This window comes from Cryptomeria japonica, unplaced genomic scaffold, assembly GCF_030272615.1.
Source record: "Cryptomeria japonica unplaced genomic scaffold, Sugi_1.0 HiC_scaffold_36, whole genome shotgun sequence".
Classification (NCBI taxonomy): domain Eukaryota; kingdom Viridiplantae; phylum Streptophyta; class Pinopsida; order Cupressales; family Cupressaceae; genus Cryptomeria; species Cryptomeria japonica.
Window position 1 is genome coordinate 787,481 of NW_026728858.1, and position 13,481 is coordinate 800,961.

A 13,481-nucleotide genomic window follows, 5' to 3' on the forward strand; every position below is an offset into this window, starting at 1 on the left:
AGGTATCAGCAGGTATTAGGTAATTAATGTAAGAAAACCAGTGGTTAATTCACTTCTTTGCCGCCTGTTTTGTGAACTAATAAAGAGGCACTACAAAGTTATGTCTTAACAAAAAAAAAACAAAGAAGAAGAAAGAGTCGCTGTCTTAACAACAAAAAAACAAAGAAGAAGAAAGAGTCGCTGTCTGCAGATCGCTGTCTGCAGCTGCTTTGTTTTGTATGAGCTATGGATGGAAAAGCGTCAACCTCCCCTTCGCCCGCAAAACGCAGTGGAGAGTCAAAGAAACAGAAACAGAAGGAGAAGAAGAATTCGCAAAAGAGAGCCCTGCGCAAGAGGCAGAATCTCAACCACAGCCTGCAGATGTATCATGACAAGCATAAGCACGAGCATAGTCCCAAGCTCAAGAAAAGGTGCCTTGTATCGGCGTCCCGCCTCGCCGAAATGCTGCAGCCCACACCTAATCTACGCAATGCAGCTTATTTAAGTGTAAGTCAATCTCTTACAATGCGTCTCTGTTTTAATTTTTGCAATGGCTTAGGTTTTGTTATGGAACATAACTGATGTCTTATTTATAAATTTGGAGCGGGTAGGGTTGTATAGTTCAAAGCAACATAAGGTAAATGGAAAAAACAAATCATCTAGTGGAAAATGCTTGCATGAGTGTACTCTCATACATCAAAATGGTGTCTTGTTTGGTGGTGATCTAGTATAGGAGTTGTCCTAATTTTCTTTTTATATGTCTATGAAGTTATCTGATTGTCCATGAACTTGAAGTTTGGAAGATATATAACTTTTTCAGCTTTACATAGGGTAGAATAATCCCCTGCTCCAGGGGCATTTGCTGTTATATTCTTAAGTCTTAACAGCTTCAGTTGATATCATAGTTAATGAACACTTATTGTAAAGACATGTCAATAACAATGCAGTGTTTGTAGCCAAATGAAGAAATAAATCATATAAATGTAAACCAAATTCTTTGTTAATGGTGGACATTATTATAATTTCTTGGATTATATTTCATGCCTGTGTGCACTTCATGTCTTATGGTACTTATGTATACTTGCTTCATGCCTTAAGTGAATTCATGTGTATACTTCATGTGTACACTTCATGCTTTACATGTATTCGTGCCTTATGTGTATATTCTATGTTTTGCATGGATGCTTCTTGCCTTATGTAATTCATTTGTATACTTTGTACTTTACACCTTACGTGTATTCGTGTGTATGACTCATGCCTTATGTATTCATCCGTATGCTTCATACTTGATGTATTGGATTCATTCATAAAGTGTTTCTGTATACCTTTCTCATGTATGCTTCCGCCTCTATGTGTATTGCCTCCCATGTGTTCATCCATGGATGTGCTTTGTATCTTATGCAATTGTTTCATGTACTTTTGTAATGTCCCCTTTTTATCAAATGCCCTAGTTTGCCTAAAAGTCAAATTTCCAAGGAAGTAGGAGATGGAGTAGGGTTATGTACCAACTTAGATCACCTCAATTGAGGTCCTGCAAACATGTTAGATAATCATTGAAATATAATTAAACAAAACATTGTTAGATATACTAAGTAAAACATAGATCTCATTACTAGGATTTAGGAACATTAACTTGATTATAAGATAAGCAAAACTTAATGATGGATCTCAACCATAGGGAGACTACGACAAAGGGGTAGGTTAGGGTGCCTGAATGTTCCTCTACCCTAGGCCCAAGAGCAGATCTCTGTCCCTCTTGGCCCCATGGGACCATTCAGTCACTACCATGGGGTGGCGTACCTAGTGAGGAATCCCGTAGCCGTTCCCCTCACCATGCTACCTTTATCTTCTGCCCTATAATATGAATTCTTTAACTCCCATAGCCAATCATGATAGGGAAGTTCGGATGACCGCAGTAGGGTGTCCTGAGGATCCTTCCCTCCGAAGCCCAAGGGCAACACTCCTTGTGCCCCCTTGGCCTCATGGAACCATTCAGTCACCACCATGAGGTGGCGTACTTCGGAGAGGACCTCACCACCGTTTCCCCTCCTTGTATCTTTATTTCTTAATTATGGTTGACAGTATTAAACAACATATACAGATTATGCATTATTGCCTTAATTCAGTATAAGAGATTGTATGATCTCATATAAAGATTATGCATAGTTGCCCCTATTAATACACTCAAAATTATATGAACATATGATTTCTTAACTAACCCATATGCTGTTCAAAGAGTAATTCAAGTAGTCATTATCATATCGTTAACTGATATTCTTTTCATACCAGATCGCAGATAGATTATTAATATATGTTGGCTCTCGATATCTGAATTTGTCTGGCTTTTTCCGATGATGATCCGAGTCTGATTTCTTTCATCCCCCCTTTTGAATTGCTAAGACGATCTTTTTATATCCTCTTTCCATGCTAGAGAGTCATGCTCTTTGACCGCTGCCTATTCATATTTGACTTTTGCTAAGAGATGCCTTGTTTGATTGAACTGTTTCTCTTAATTAACTAATAGTTTGTGAATAGGATCGTTGCACCATAGGAAAGGAAAGGTGGATCCCTTAAGGCTGATGATAATTAACAAACCCTACTGTATGTTATAGGCGATCAAAGCACATTGTTTGATTTTATAAAATTGTTAAGTCTTACTTTGTAAGACAATTTTATATTCAGATTTGCTGATAAGGGATGTCAGATCGGGGGGCATGACAGTCTACCCCTCCCAAAATTGCTTGTCCTCAAGCAATAGTAGAATGATCATGAATCCTAACCCACCTTGTACTTCTCAAATATCATCATAAGTTGTAGATTTGAATTAAGACCCACGAGTTTCCTCCTTTAATTGAAATAGTTCCAAACTAGCAAGATTTAACTTAAGACAAGTTTTCTCTCTTCTAGAGGAAAAGGATCAAGGCCATCCAATTGTACTTGGAAAACTAATTAGGTTGGCAACATGTTTGCACGTTCGTTATCTTGGTGAGTCTTTTTCTCTTGCTATTCTCATATTCTAGATTTTATGGTAATCATAGATACTCATGGAGTAGACATACATCGAACATGGAGTATGCACATGATCCATAATTACTTGACAAGGAAGCTTTGGCATCTTATGAGTTGACATATTACAATTTTTATTGAGGAAATCTTAGGAATATGAGGGCATTGGGATTGCTAGATTGGTTCCTCCACAAAGCTCCATTTGTTAATTATCCCCTTTTCTTCTGATGGGCTGCTCTTAAGACCTCCTTTGTCGTATCTTATTTTCTTGTTCAAGCTACCCTCTACTTCTTCATCTGATGTTGTCCCTATTATACGTAGCTGGCTTTTCTTCCCGCATGTGTCCTAGTTCCCACTTCTCTTTGCACTTGTAGCACAAGTGTTTACTTTTAAGGCCCCTTCAAGTGCAATTATGTCCAGGCCCCCATACCTCTTTACATTTAAAGCATAACTTTTCTTCTTGGGTTTCATCTTGTTTACAAGTGTGTCCCTGTTCCCATTTCTTCTTGCAATCAAAACATAGGCCTTTCTTCCTTAGTTCTTCTCGTTCGTCATGGGAGAGGTAAATATTCTTGTTCTTGTCCTTTTCATAGAAGTGCTTATCTCTTGATGTTGTCCTTTTAGAATGATCCCACCCCTTGGTTTGAGCGGCCTCCAACCAAGTAGCTTTAAGGATTGCTTCTTGGAGAGTAGATGGATCAAAAGCACTCACTAGTCCTCGGGTTGCACCGGTTAGTCCTTCTATGAATAGATAGATGAGTCTTTCTCAGATATTCTAGAGACCATAAGTGCTAATCTTTGAAATTCTGAGATATATTCCTCAAGAGTTCCTCTTTGTCTTATCCTCGTGAATTCCTTGTAATATTTTTAGGGATGGGTGTGGTCAAATCTCTCGATAAGTCTTCTCTTGAAGGAATCATAGGTCCTAACATTCTTGTGATCTTGTGTAATTAGGCCATATGATGCCACCATTCATGTGCTGTTCCTTTTAGGTGTAGTACGGCAAATGTGATAACATCCCTTTCGGTCATAGGATAAAGGGTGAGGCGAGTCTCTAATTTTTGAATCCATGAATGAGCTGAGATTTTCCTGGATCCATCGAAGTTGGTAATGGTCATTTTCCCCACTTTGTTTTGTATCTCCAAGTTAGGCTGTGTCCTCCTTTTCCTATAGTTTCTCCTTGCATCAGCCTCACAAAATTCAGAGAAGGGAATGCTTCTTTTAATTTCAGGTTCTAATCTTGCGTATTATGCAGCAAGTTCCCTCATGCCAGGGATATGGGTTTCTTCACTACCTCTGGATGGCTCTTCCCTAAATAGAAAAGGTGATGCATTTGTTCTACGGGTGGACTCCCGGGTGGTCCTATTATTATTCTCTGGTTGACTTGGAGATCTTTCCCTTTCATTCCCTGGATTTGTCCTAAGATTGCCTATGGTGGTTGTTATGTTTTGTAGGGCCTGAGTAGTTTGCTCCATAAAGGATCTAAACTCATGTTCCATGGCTATTGTAGCTTTCCTTTTTTCTCTCTCTAGAGCCCTTAAGGTTCGTTGGCTTAATTGCATCGATTAATTCCCTCAGGCTGGCAGGAACATGCTCTGATACCACTTGTAATGTCCCCTTTTTATCAAATGCCCTAGTTTGCCTAAAAGTCAAATTTCCAAGGAAGTAGGAGATGGAGTAGGGTTATGTACCAACTTAGATCACCTCAATTGAGGTCCTGCAAACATGTTAGATAATCATTGAAATATAATTAAACAAAACATTGTTAGATATACTAAGTAAAACATAGATCTCATTACTAGGATTTAGGAACATTAACCTGATTATAAGATAAGCAAAACTTAATGATGGATCTCAACCATAGGGAGACTAAGACAAAGGGGTAGGTTAGGGTGCCTGAATGTTCCTCTACCCTAGGCCCAAGAGCAGATCTCTGTCCCTCTTGGCCCCATGAGACCATTCAGTCACTACCATGGGGTGGTGTACCTAGTGAGGAATCCCGTAGCCATTCCCCTCACCATGCTACCTTTATCTTCTGCCCTATAATATGAATTCTTTAACTCCCATAGCCAATCATGATAGGGAAGTTCGGATGACCGCAGTAGGGTGTCCTGAGGATCCTTCCCTCCGAAGCCCAAGGGCAACACTCCTTGTGCCCCCTTGGCCTCATGGAACCATTCAGTCACCACCATGAGGCGGCGTACTTCGGAGAGGACCTCACCACCGTTTCCCCTCCTTGTATCTTTATTTCTTAATTATGGTTGACAGTATTAAACAACATATACAGATTATGCATTATTGCCTTAATTCAGTATAAGAGATTGTATGATCACATATAAAGATTATGCATAGTTGCCCCTATTAATACGCTCAAAATTATATGAACATATGATTTCTTAACCAACCCATATGCTGTTCAAAGAGTAATTCAAGTAGTCATTATCATATCGTTAACTGATATTCTTTTCATACCAGATCGCAGATAGATTATTAATATATGTTGGCTCTCGATAGCTGAATTTGTCTGGCTTTTTCCGATGATGATCTGAGTCTGATTTCTTTCATCCCCCCTTTTGAATTGCTAAGACGATCTTTTTATATCCTCTTTCCATGCTAGAGAGTCATGCTCTTTGACCGCTGCCTATTCATATTTGACTTTTGCTAAGAGATGCCTTGTTTGATTGAACTGTTTCTCTTAATTAACTAATAGTTTGTGAATAGGATCGTTGCACCATAGGAAAGGAAAGGTGGATCCCTTAAGGCTGATGATAATTAACAAACCCTACTGTATGTTATAGGCGATCAAAGCACATTGTTTGATTTTATAAAATTGTTAAGTCTTACTTTGTAAGACAATTTTATATTCAGATTTGCTGATAAGGGATGTCAGATCGGGGGGCATGACAACTTTCAGCATGAATTCTTTTTGTTTTGAACGAATGCCCCTTATCTTACATGTTTCAATGTTATTGAATATGCTTAGTTATTCCATGAGTATGCTTTATGAGTACTTATAAATGGGGTGATTATTTTAAATCACCTGGGCCCTTCTTTTTGCAAACATGGGTTTCATACTCCTAATAACATGGGAAGGACAACATAGGGATTACTGAAACATGACGATGCTATGAAAATCTATAGGATGGAAGAATGTGTAAGAGTAATATAGGAAGGAAGAATGTGTAAGAGTACAATTGCTCAAACCATGAGGTGATAATATAAGAACTTGATGAGTATAGAGATTTTGCCCATAAATCGTCATAAGAGGAGAAAGGAAACATGTTGAGAATGCAGTCAGACAGATAATATTAGCCATGTTCAATTTATTCGTGATATATTTAATACCAATCTACCACCTAAGTTTACCAATACGTCAATATCCAATCATAACAATCTATATGGTTACAGACTGTACGACACGAAGGAGTGATACCAGACTTAATTAATTGAGATCTTATTCATTACCCACCTCTATTTGGTAACTATGATGTCAGTGACATTCACGCCGCCCACTGAAATTTCTCATTGACTAAACATTTTCCAATATTAATACATACTCTTTATGGATGTTAAGATTAAGCCAAGTTATTATTATTAACTTCTCATGTTGTCATCTAGATCAAACATCTTGCACATTCTCTAATTAATACAACCTCTACATTTTGGGAAATTTATCCCTCTAATTGGGGATTCAGACATATTCATCCAACAAATTATAAATCAATAAATTTAGACATATCTCATATATGTATTCCTCTCATGAACAGTATGTAATGATGGAGTAAAATCATCATTTGTGGTTTCCTTACAATAACTCCTGCAATCAGAAGTGATACTCAAAAACAGTATTTATCATTTCACAAACTGCTTATCACAAATTGTTATGTTCAAAATTTGTACCAAGCGTGACTGAACATAATCATCTGCCACGATATCAAACCCCTTTACAAATGTTATAGCGTTTTATCATCTCTCGAGCCAAGGTGTTAGGCTACAACTACCATACAAAACAACAATGTTCAGTGAACAAATTTCTAAGGGCCCCATTCTATAAGGCATAGTCAGCATGATAATCTCACAATTAAGGTGTTAGGCTACAACTACCATACTAAAGCTCTATAATTTGTTTATGTAAGTTTTAAATTGAGTCTATTTTCTTCTTTGTTTCAGTATGCTAGTGTTCTTCAGTATTTTACTTGGCAGAGATGAATATTTATGCTGATTTAAATAATAAATCATTTTTACTTTGAAAATTTTCTTCGCTTCTCATTGATCTGTGCTTTTTGGGTCATGGATACTTGAGACTTTTATTTATTACAATACATCCGTCATTCTATGCTTTTTTATGTAGATCATTGTGGATTTCTCATTTATCTGGTAAAAGCCTCTAAATTATTTTGATTTCTTTTCTCAGGTGCATAAAACTGCTGGTCCTTCGAATCAGACAGAGAGCATGAACGTGCAGGTAACCGATAGAGTTCTCAGCTGCTCTTTCCAAGAAATTTGTACTCGTTACGTTGTCAAATATGTAGGCATCTTTCATGATTAAATTTGTATGCTGAAGTTGCTTATACTGGCAGTCACATATGTCCACTCTACCTCGTTCTACAAGAAACAGGACAAATTCTGTCAATTTAGAGGATTATGAAACAGATAACATAGACACAGAGGATGCAGATCTGATGGTAGGATTTTCTCCAATCTCCATTGTTTCTGGTTTTTGTGAAGATATAACTTCTCTTGCCTAATACTTTGTTGCATAATTTTTTAAGTTTGGGTATCAATGGCTGCAGAGACGAACATATCGGCCAGCTACTATTAAAGTTGAGAATAACCCTAGCCTGGATGAGCAGTCCAGTCCAATGCAAGAGAAGAGGACAAGAGATACTATATCTTTGCCACGGCGAGAAGGACTTCGGCCTCGAAAGTCAACCATCCGACATTCTTCTCAAGATTCTGAAGACCAGGAATGCACAGAGGAGGAAGATGATAGAAATAAAGGGGAGGCTGGGGATGAAGGAGAGGAAGATGAAGTTGATGAAGTTGAGGAAGAGGGTGAGGAGGGTAAAGAACAAGAAGGAAGGAGACGGTATGCTCTCCGAAATCGCACTGAGGCGAGGAGGTTTTCTCTTGAAAAAGAAGAAAACCAACGACTGCAGTCTCCACCACGAAAAGTACTGCATAAAGGAATGGGAATAAAAAATGCACGTGATGCGAGACGAGGTGGCTCAAGGGCGGAAAAACATCGTTGTGCACAAAGAGTTGATGATTCAGATGATTCTCTTCTTGTGGATGAGATGGATCAGGGTCCTGTTGGTTCGTCATCATGGATGCATGTGGGAAATACAAACTTTGGTCAGCAATGGGTTTGTGGCGGACTTGACATGCATAACGCAACTGCATGGGGTTTGAAAGTTGCAGCATCTGGATGGGGACACCAAGGTGATACGTTTGGTTATGGAGGTGTAGGTGCACAACCTGCTGAGCCTAGTTCAAAAGGTGGAGCTGACATTCAACCCTTGCAAGTTGATGAAACAGTGAGTTTTGATGATATTGGAGGGCTTTCTGACCACATTGATGCATTGAAAGAAATGGTTTTTTTCCCTCTTCTCTATCCTGATTTCTTTGCAAATTATCACATCTCTCCTCCAAGGGGAGTCTTATTGTGTGGTCCTCCGGGAACTGGAAAAACGTTGATTGCAAGGGCTTTAGCATGTGCAGCTTCCAAGGCAGGACAGAAAGTAAACTTTTACATGCGAAAGGGAGCTGATGTGCTCAGCAAGTGGGTTGGGGAAGCTGAGCGGCAGCTGAAATTACTTTTTTTGGAAGCACAAAGGAACCAACCATCCATAATATTTTTTGATGAAATAGATGGTCTTGCCCCAGTGAGGTCTAGTAAACAAGAACAAATTCACAATTCTATTGTATCTACGCTTCTTGCTCTAATGGATGGTCTAGACTCTAGAGGTCAAGTAGTGCTTATTGGAGCGACAAACAGGATTGATGCTATTGATGGAGCTCTTCGTCGGCCTGGTCGGTTTGATCGTGAATTTGTATTTTCCTTACCTGATTGTAAAGCACGAGCTGAGATATTAAAGATCCACACAAGAAAGTGGAAGAATCCTTTATCAGAGGAAATAAGAATGGAATTAGCAGCAGCTTGTATGGGGTATTGTGGTGCTGATTTAAAAGCTTTGTGCACAGAAGCTGCAATTAATGCTTTCCGTGAGAAATATCCTCAAATATACACTAGTGATGATAAGTTTGTCATAGATTTGGATTCTGTGAAAGTAGAGAAGCATGATTTCTTGGAAGCTATGTCTACTATTACTCCTGCTGCCCATAGAGGTGCAACAGTACAGTCAAGGCCATTGTCCCCAGTAATAGCTCCATGCTTACAAGGACAACTAAAAATAATCAGTGATTATATTTCTGACATCTTCTACGTAGTGGCCAAGGGTGATAAAAAAGATTCGCTGAATGACAGTTCTCGCCATCTTGCCAAGTTACTTGGATTTCCCTATGGTTCTTCCATTCCATTTGTTTACAGACCAAGACTTCTACTTTGTGGGAAGGAGGGTGCTGGCTTGGTACGGTTAGAAATTGCTTTCATAGATGTTTACACATCTATAACATGAGTCTGTTTTTTAAAACTTTTGAATTGGCTGGCTTCTAATCTAGCTACATTTCTGAATGATGCTATATTTCTACTTTTCTTGCCAGGATCACATTGGCCCTGCAGTTTTACACGAATTAGAGAGGTTCCCTGTGCATTGTCTTGGGCTTCCATCACTTTTGTCCGACCCAAGTGCACGGACCCCTGAGGAAGCACTAGTACACATTGTGGGAGAAGCAAGGAGGACTACTCCTTCTATCTTGTATCTGCCTCAACTTCAACTTTGGTGGGAGACGGTGTGTATATCATTACATTAGTACACTTATACTTTTAAAGCTCTACGCCTTTGGGATTTCCTGTGATATATTTGAAATCGCTTTGTTTTTATTGCTAGAGCTTCCTAAAATGACTATATATCTGATTTTGTTTGTTTCACTGAGCTTCATAGGCCCATGATCAGCTAAGAGCTGTTCTACTATCTATACTGGAAGAATTGCCATCAGACCTTCCTTTATTACTTCTTGCAACCTCCTCTGTACCCTCTGATGAATTGGATGGAGAAGCTGCATCCTTGTTTGGTCGTCGCTATATGTATGTATCAAGGACATCATTGTCTTAGTTTTTGTATTTTTTCTGCTTAGTTTGTTCAAGATTATGCTAAGGCATGTGAATCCATTCTGTATAGCATTGAGTACCAGGTACCTCGTTAGCTTCCGGCTCTGTATAAATTGAATTTGTCATTGAATTGAGTGTACATGAATTCGATGGTATCTGGTACACCTTGAATGCATTGCAAATTTTATTTTGGTTTAGTATAATAGAAGTAAAATCCTGAATGGATTACATTCTTTTGCTTTATGTGCAGTTACCAAGTAGAAAAACCAAGTTCAGATGACAGGTGTAGATTCATCTCGCAACTGGTTGATGCTGTTCTTACTATCCCTGATCAACAAGTAGTAGTTACTCCTAAAAAGAATGTTTCTAATCCTGAACTTCCAAAGGTACCAAAAGCAGCAAGAGGACCAAGTGAAACTGAGCTACGTGCCAAGGTAGAAGCAGAGGAGCATGCTATTCGACGACTCCGAATGTGTCTTCGGGATGTCTGCAGCAGGTTTTGTAGTGATGCATCAATCATTATTTGATTCATTTGTTGAGGATGTGTTTACCAAGTGAAAATTAATTTTGAGTGCTTATATGTATCCACATACAATGTGCAGACTTCTGTATGAAAAACGGTTCAGTGTCTTCCATTACCCTGTCATGGATGAAGACGCTCCTGACTATTATGCAATAGTTCAAAATCCAATGGATATCACTACTTTACTGCAGCGAGTAGATAATCGACGTTACTTGACATGCTCAGCATTCCTGCAAGATGTGGAACTAATTCCAGCCAATGCAAAAGTAAGCATGATTGGACATGCCTATGATCCTATCAGCTTTATGGGGTTGAACAAAAATTTGTTTTCCATTCATTCCTGATAATAACTATCATTAGTTTTGCATAACAGGCATATAATGGTGATGACTACAATGGAGCTCGAATTGTCAGCAGAGCATATGCACTAAGGGATGCGGTATGGTTAAATATGCTAATAATAGAGACATACAGTAATCGAAGTTCAAATGTTTTATGTCAAGTAGTAAGCATTTATTGTTCACTTTGCTAATCCTTGTCTTACGCATAATCAGATTCTTGGCATGCTTTCCCAAATGGATCCTGCACTAGTTGCCTTTTGTGATAAAATTGCTGCTCAGGGTGGGCCAACTCGTTTGTCAGAGGATTCAACTACAAATTTTCCTTCGAATCCTGTTGCTCAACCAGTTCATATTACAAGAGCAAGTGAATGCTTACGCAACGTTCAGCCTGATATGAATGTATCTCAAAGTTACGAGGTCTTGAAGCGCTCAAAGCAGAATAGTGATCCTGATCAAGGTGGAATTATGCTTTGCACCATGCCACCTGTAATCCTTTTTTATTTTGGATATTTAGAATTAGAAGCACAATTGTATTGAAATTCTCAGAATGTGTTTTTTCTACAGGTAAAGTTGTGGCTGGGGACTCTGATCCATTTGCTGAGGACAGATCACAACCCATGGAGATTGATACACCTGGGCAGAATACTCTAAAAACAAAATGCCTTCATGGTAGTGTGACAAATGAGGCATTTAAAGGTGTGCAGCAATGTGAGGCAAATAATCAAGAAGAAATAATGAATCAACCGGAACACAAATCCTCTTCCAAAGTGCCAATAAGCAATCACTTGGCAGTACAGATTGAATCAATAGAAGATAATTTTGTGAAATGTACCGAAGGTTATGGAATCTCAGAACTTGAAAGACTTTATGCTCTAATTTGTCGAAGGGTGATATCCTTAGCAGATGCAAACAAACCTACAATTATTAAATTCTTGAAGGACTTCTCATCTGATGAAAGCAATTTTCATAGATAGTTTTGTAACCGAATGTCCTATGAAGTGTTTTTGGGGCTCTAATTTGTCGAGGGGTGATATCATTGAAAGATGTGGACAAAACTATGATTTTTAAATTTTTGAAGGACTTCTCATCCGATGAAAGAAATTTTTAAAGAGAGTTTTGTAACGGAATGTCCTATGAACTGCTATGTTACCAGAAACGTGACGGGAGAACTTCGTTTCGCGTTTTCCCCGTCGCGAACGGCGGTTTCCAAACTGCTGTCTCACAGTCAGAGAAATTTAAAGGAGTGAATTTTGCAGTGAAGACCTTAATCCTGCTACAGGGGAAATAAGAAAAGATATCATTAATATTGTGACATATGCACAGGAAATCTTGGTAATACATAGGTTTCAGTGAGAATATGCTCACTTTGTAGACAGATTTCTTCATGATATTGTTCTCTTTCAGGTTGAATAAATTGATTTTTTGTTGTTGTCTCCATGGATGAGTGTGCATTGCTTTCAAATTGATATGTCAAGGACATTGATATTGGTCTTCTTAGTCTTTCTGAGTTGCATTTTCCATTTACTGTCTTCATTCAAGGAATGGATTAATCTGGTCTAAATGGAATATGGAGTAATGTATGTTCATCTTTGGATTTCTCGGAAGAATTGCAGAAAGTGTCTATTGGTGGGAGTGTTTCTATAATGTAATAATACAAAGGCGCCCCTTGGATGTGAATTTGTAGTGTCATGATGAGTCTCTGCATGGTTTGGTATTTGACTTTGTTGCCCGGATGAAGCACTGATCTGAGTAGTTATTTGTTCAAAGGTCTAAGCATTCATCGGAATTCAAAGATGAATCATTTGAACACTTTATTTTCAGTTATGTTCTTTGCTTTGTTAGCTTAGGATTCTCCATGTTCTTTGATTTAAGAAGTGAGATAGTCAAGAACACTGTCAGTTTGAGAAAATCTTGCATATTATTTTATATCTGCTTCTTGTTGCTGAATAATATATCATTTTTGATAAGGGATACCTTTAGGTCTAGCAGAGCCTAAAGAGCAAAAGGTGTCAACCTTTGGGTTGAGTTTTGTTCATTGGCCAAACTAACATTTAAAATCAAGAATAAGTAATCGCAAAGCTTTAGGTTTTAATGGGTGCAATTTTGGAAAAAAAACGTCAGCACACTCGACTTGTGACTACACAAGACTAATGGTTGTGTAAGCGCAACTAGGCATTCTACTACTATTGGAATTAGTATGACCAAAAATGTTCCAAACAAATTACAATGTAATATTGAAAGAATTTTATTAAGATGAGAGTAATAATATTAAAAATCACAGCTGTGAAAAATTTAAGATCTTTTTGAAATGCTGCATGTTTGATGTTTGTGGTTTGTGATTTGAACTGCTCGATTAAAAAATCTCTGTTTAATGCCTTTAGTACATCTTTAATTAGTGAAC

At 38.2% G+C, this 13,481-nt stretch overlaps 1 protein-coding gene across 1 annotated transcript; it reads left to right on the top strand.

Annotated features, from left to right (window-relative positions):
- The first annotated feature begins 360 nt into the window (after positions 1-360).
- Positions 361-12,054, top strand: LOC131055017 (ATPase family AAA domain-containing protein At1g05910-like). Its single transcript, XM_057989650.2, has 11 exons — positions 361-486; positions 7,400-7,450; positions 7,566-7,670; positions 7,779-9,575; positions 9,709-9,897; positions 10,050-10,192; positions 10,467-10,712; positions 10,819-11,005; positions 11,113-11,178; positions 11,294-11,537; positions 11,645-12,054. The coding sequence occupies exons 1-11, from the start codon at positions 361-363 to the stop codon at positions 12,052-12,054; spliced, it is 3,564 nt and encodes a 1,187-aa protein (XP_057845633.2).
- Positions 12,055-13,481: the final 1,427 nt, after the last annotated feature.

Excerpts from the sequence above, each read along its gene's own strand:
- LOC131055017 (XM_057989650.2), top strand. The coding sequence starts at position 361 with ATGTATCATGACAAGCATAAGCACGAGCATAGTCCCAAGCTCAAGAAA. Across the intron at positions 9,898-10,049 it reads TTCAACTTTGGTGGGAGACG|GCCCATGATCAGCTAAGAGC; the intron begins GTGTGTATATCA and ends TGAGCTTCATAG. Across the intron at positions 10,713-10,818 it reads CTTCGGGATGTCTGCAGCAG|ACTTCTGTATGAAAAACGGT; the intron begins GTTTTGTAGTGA and ends TACAATGTGCAG.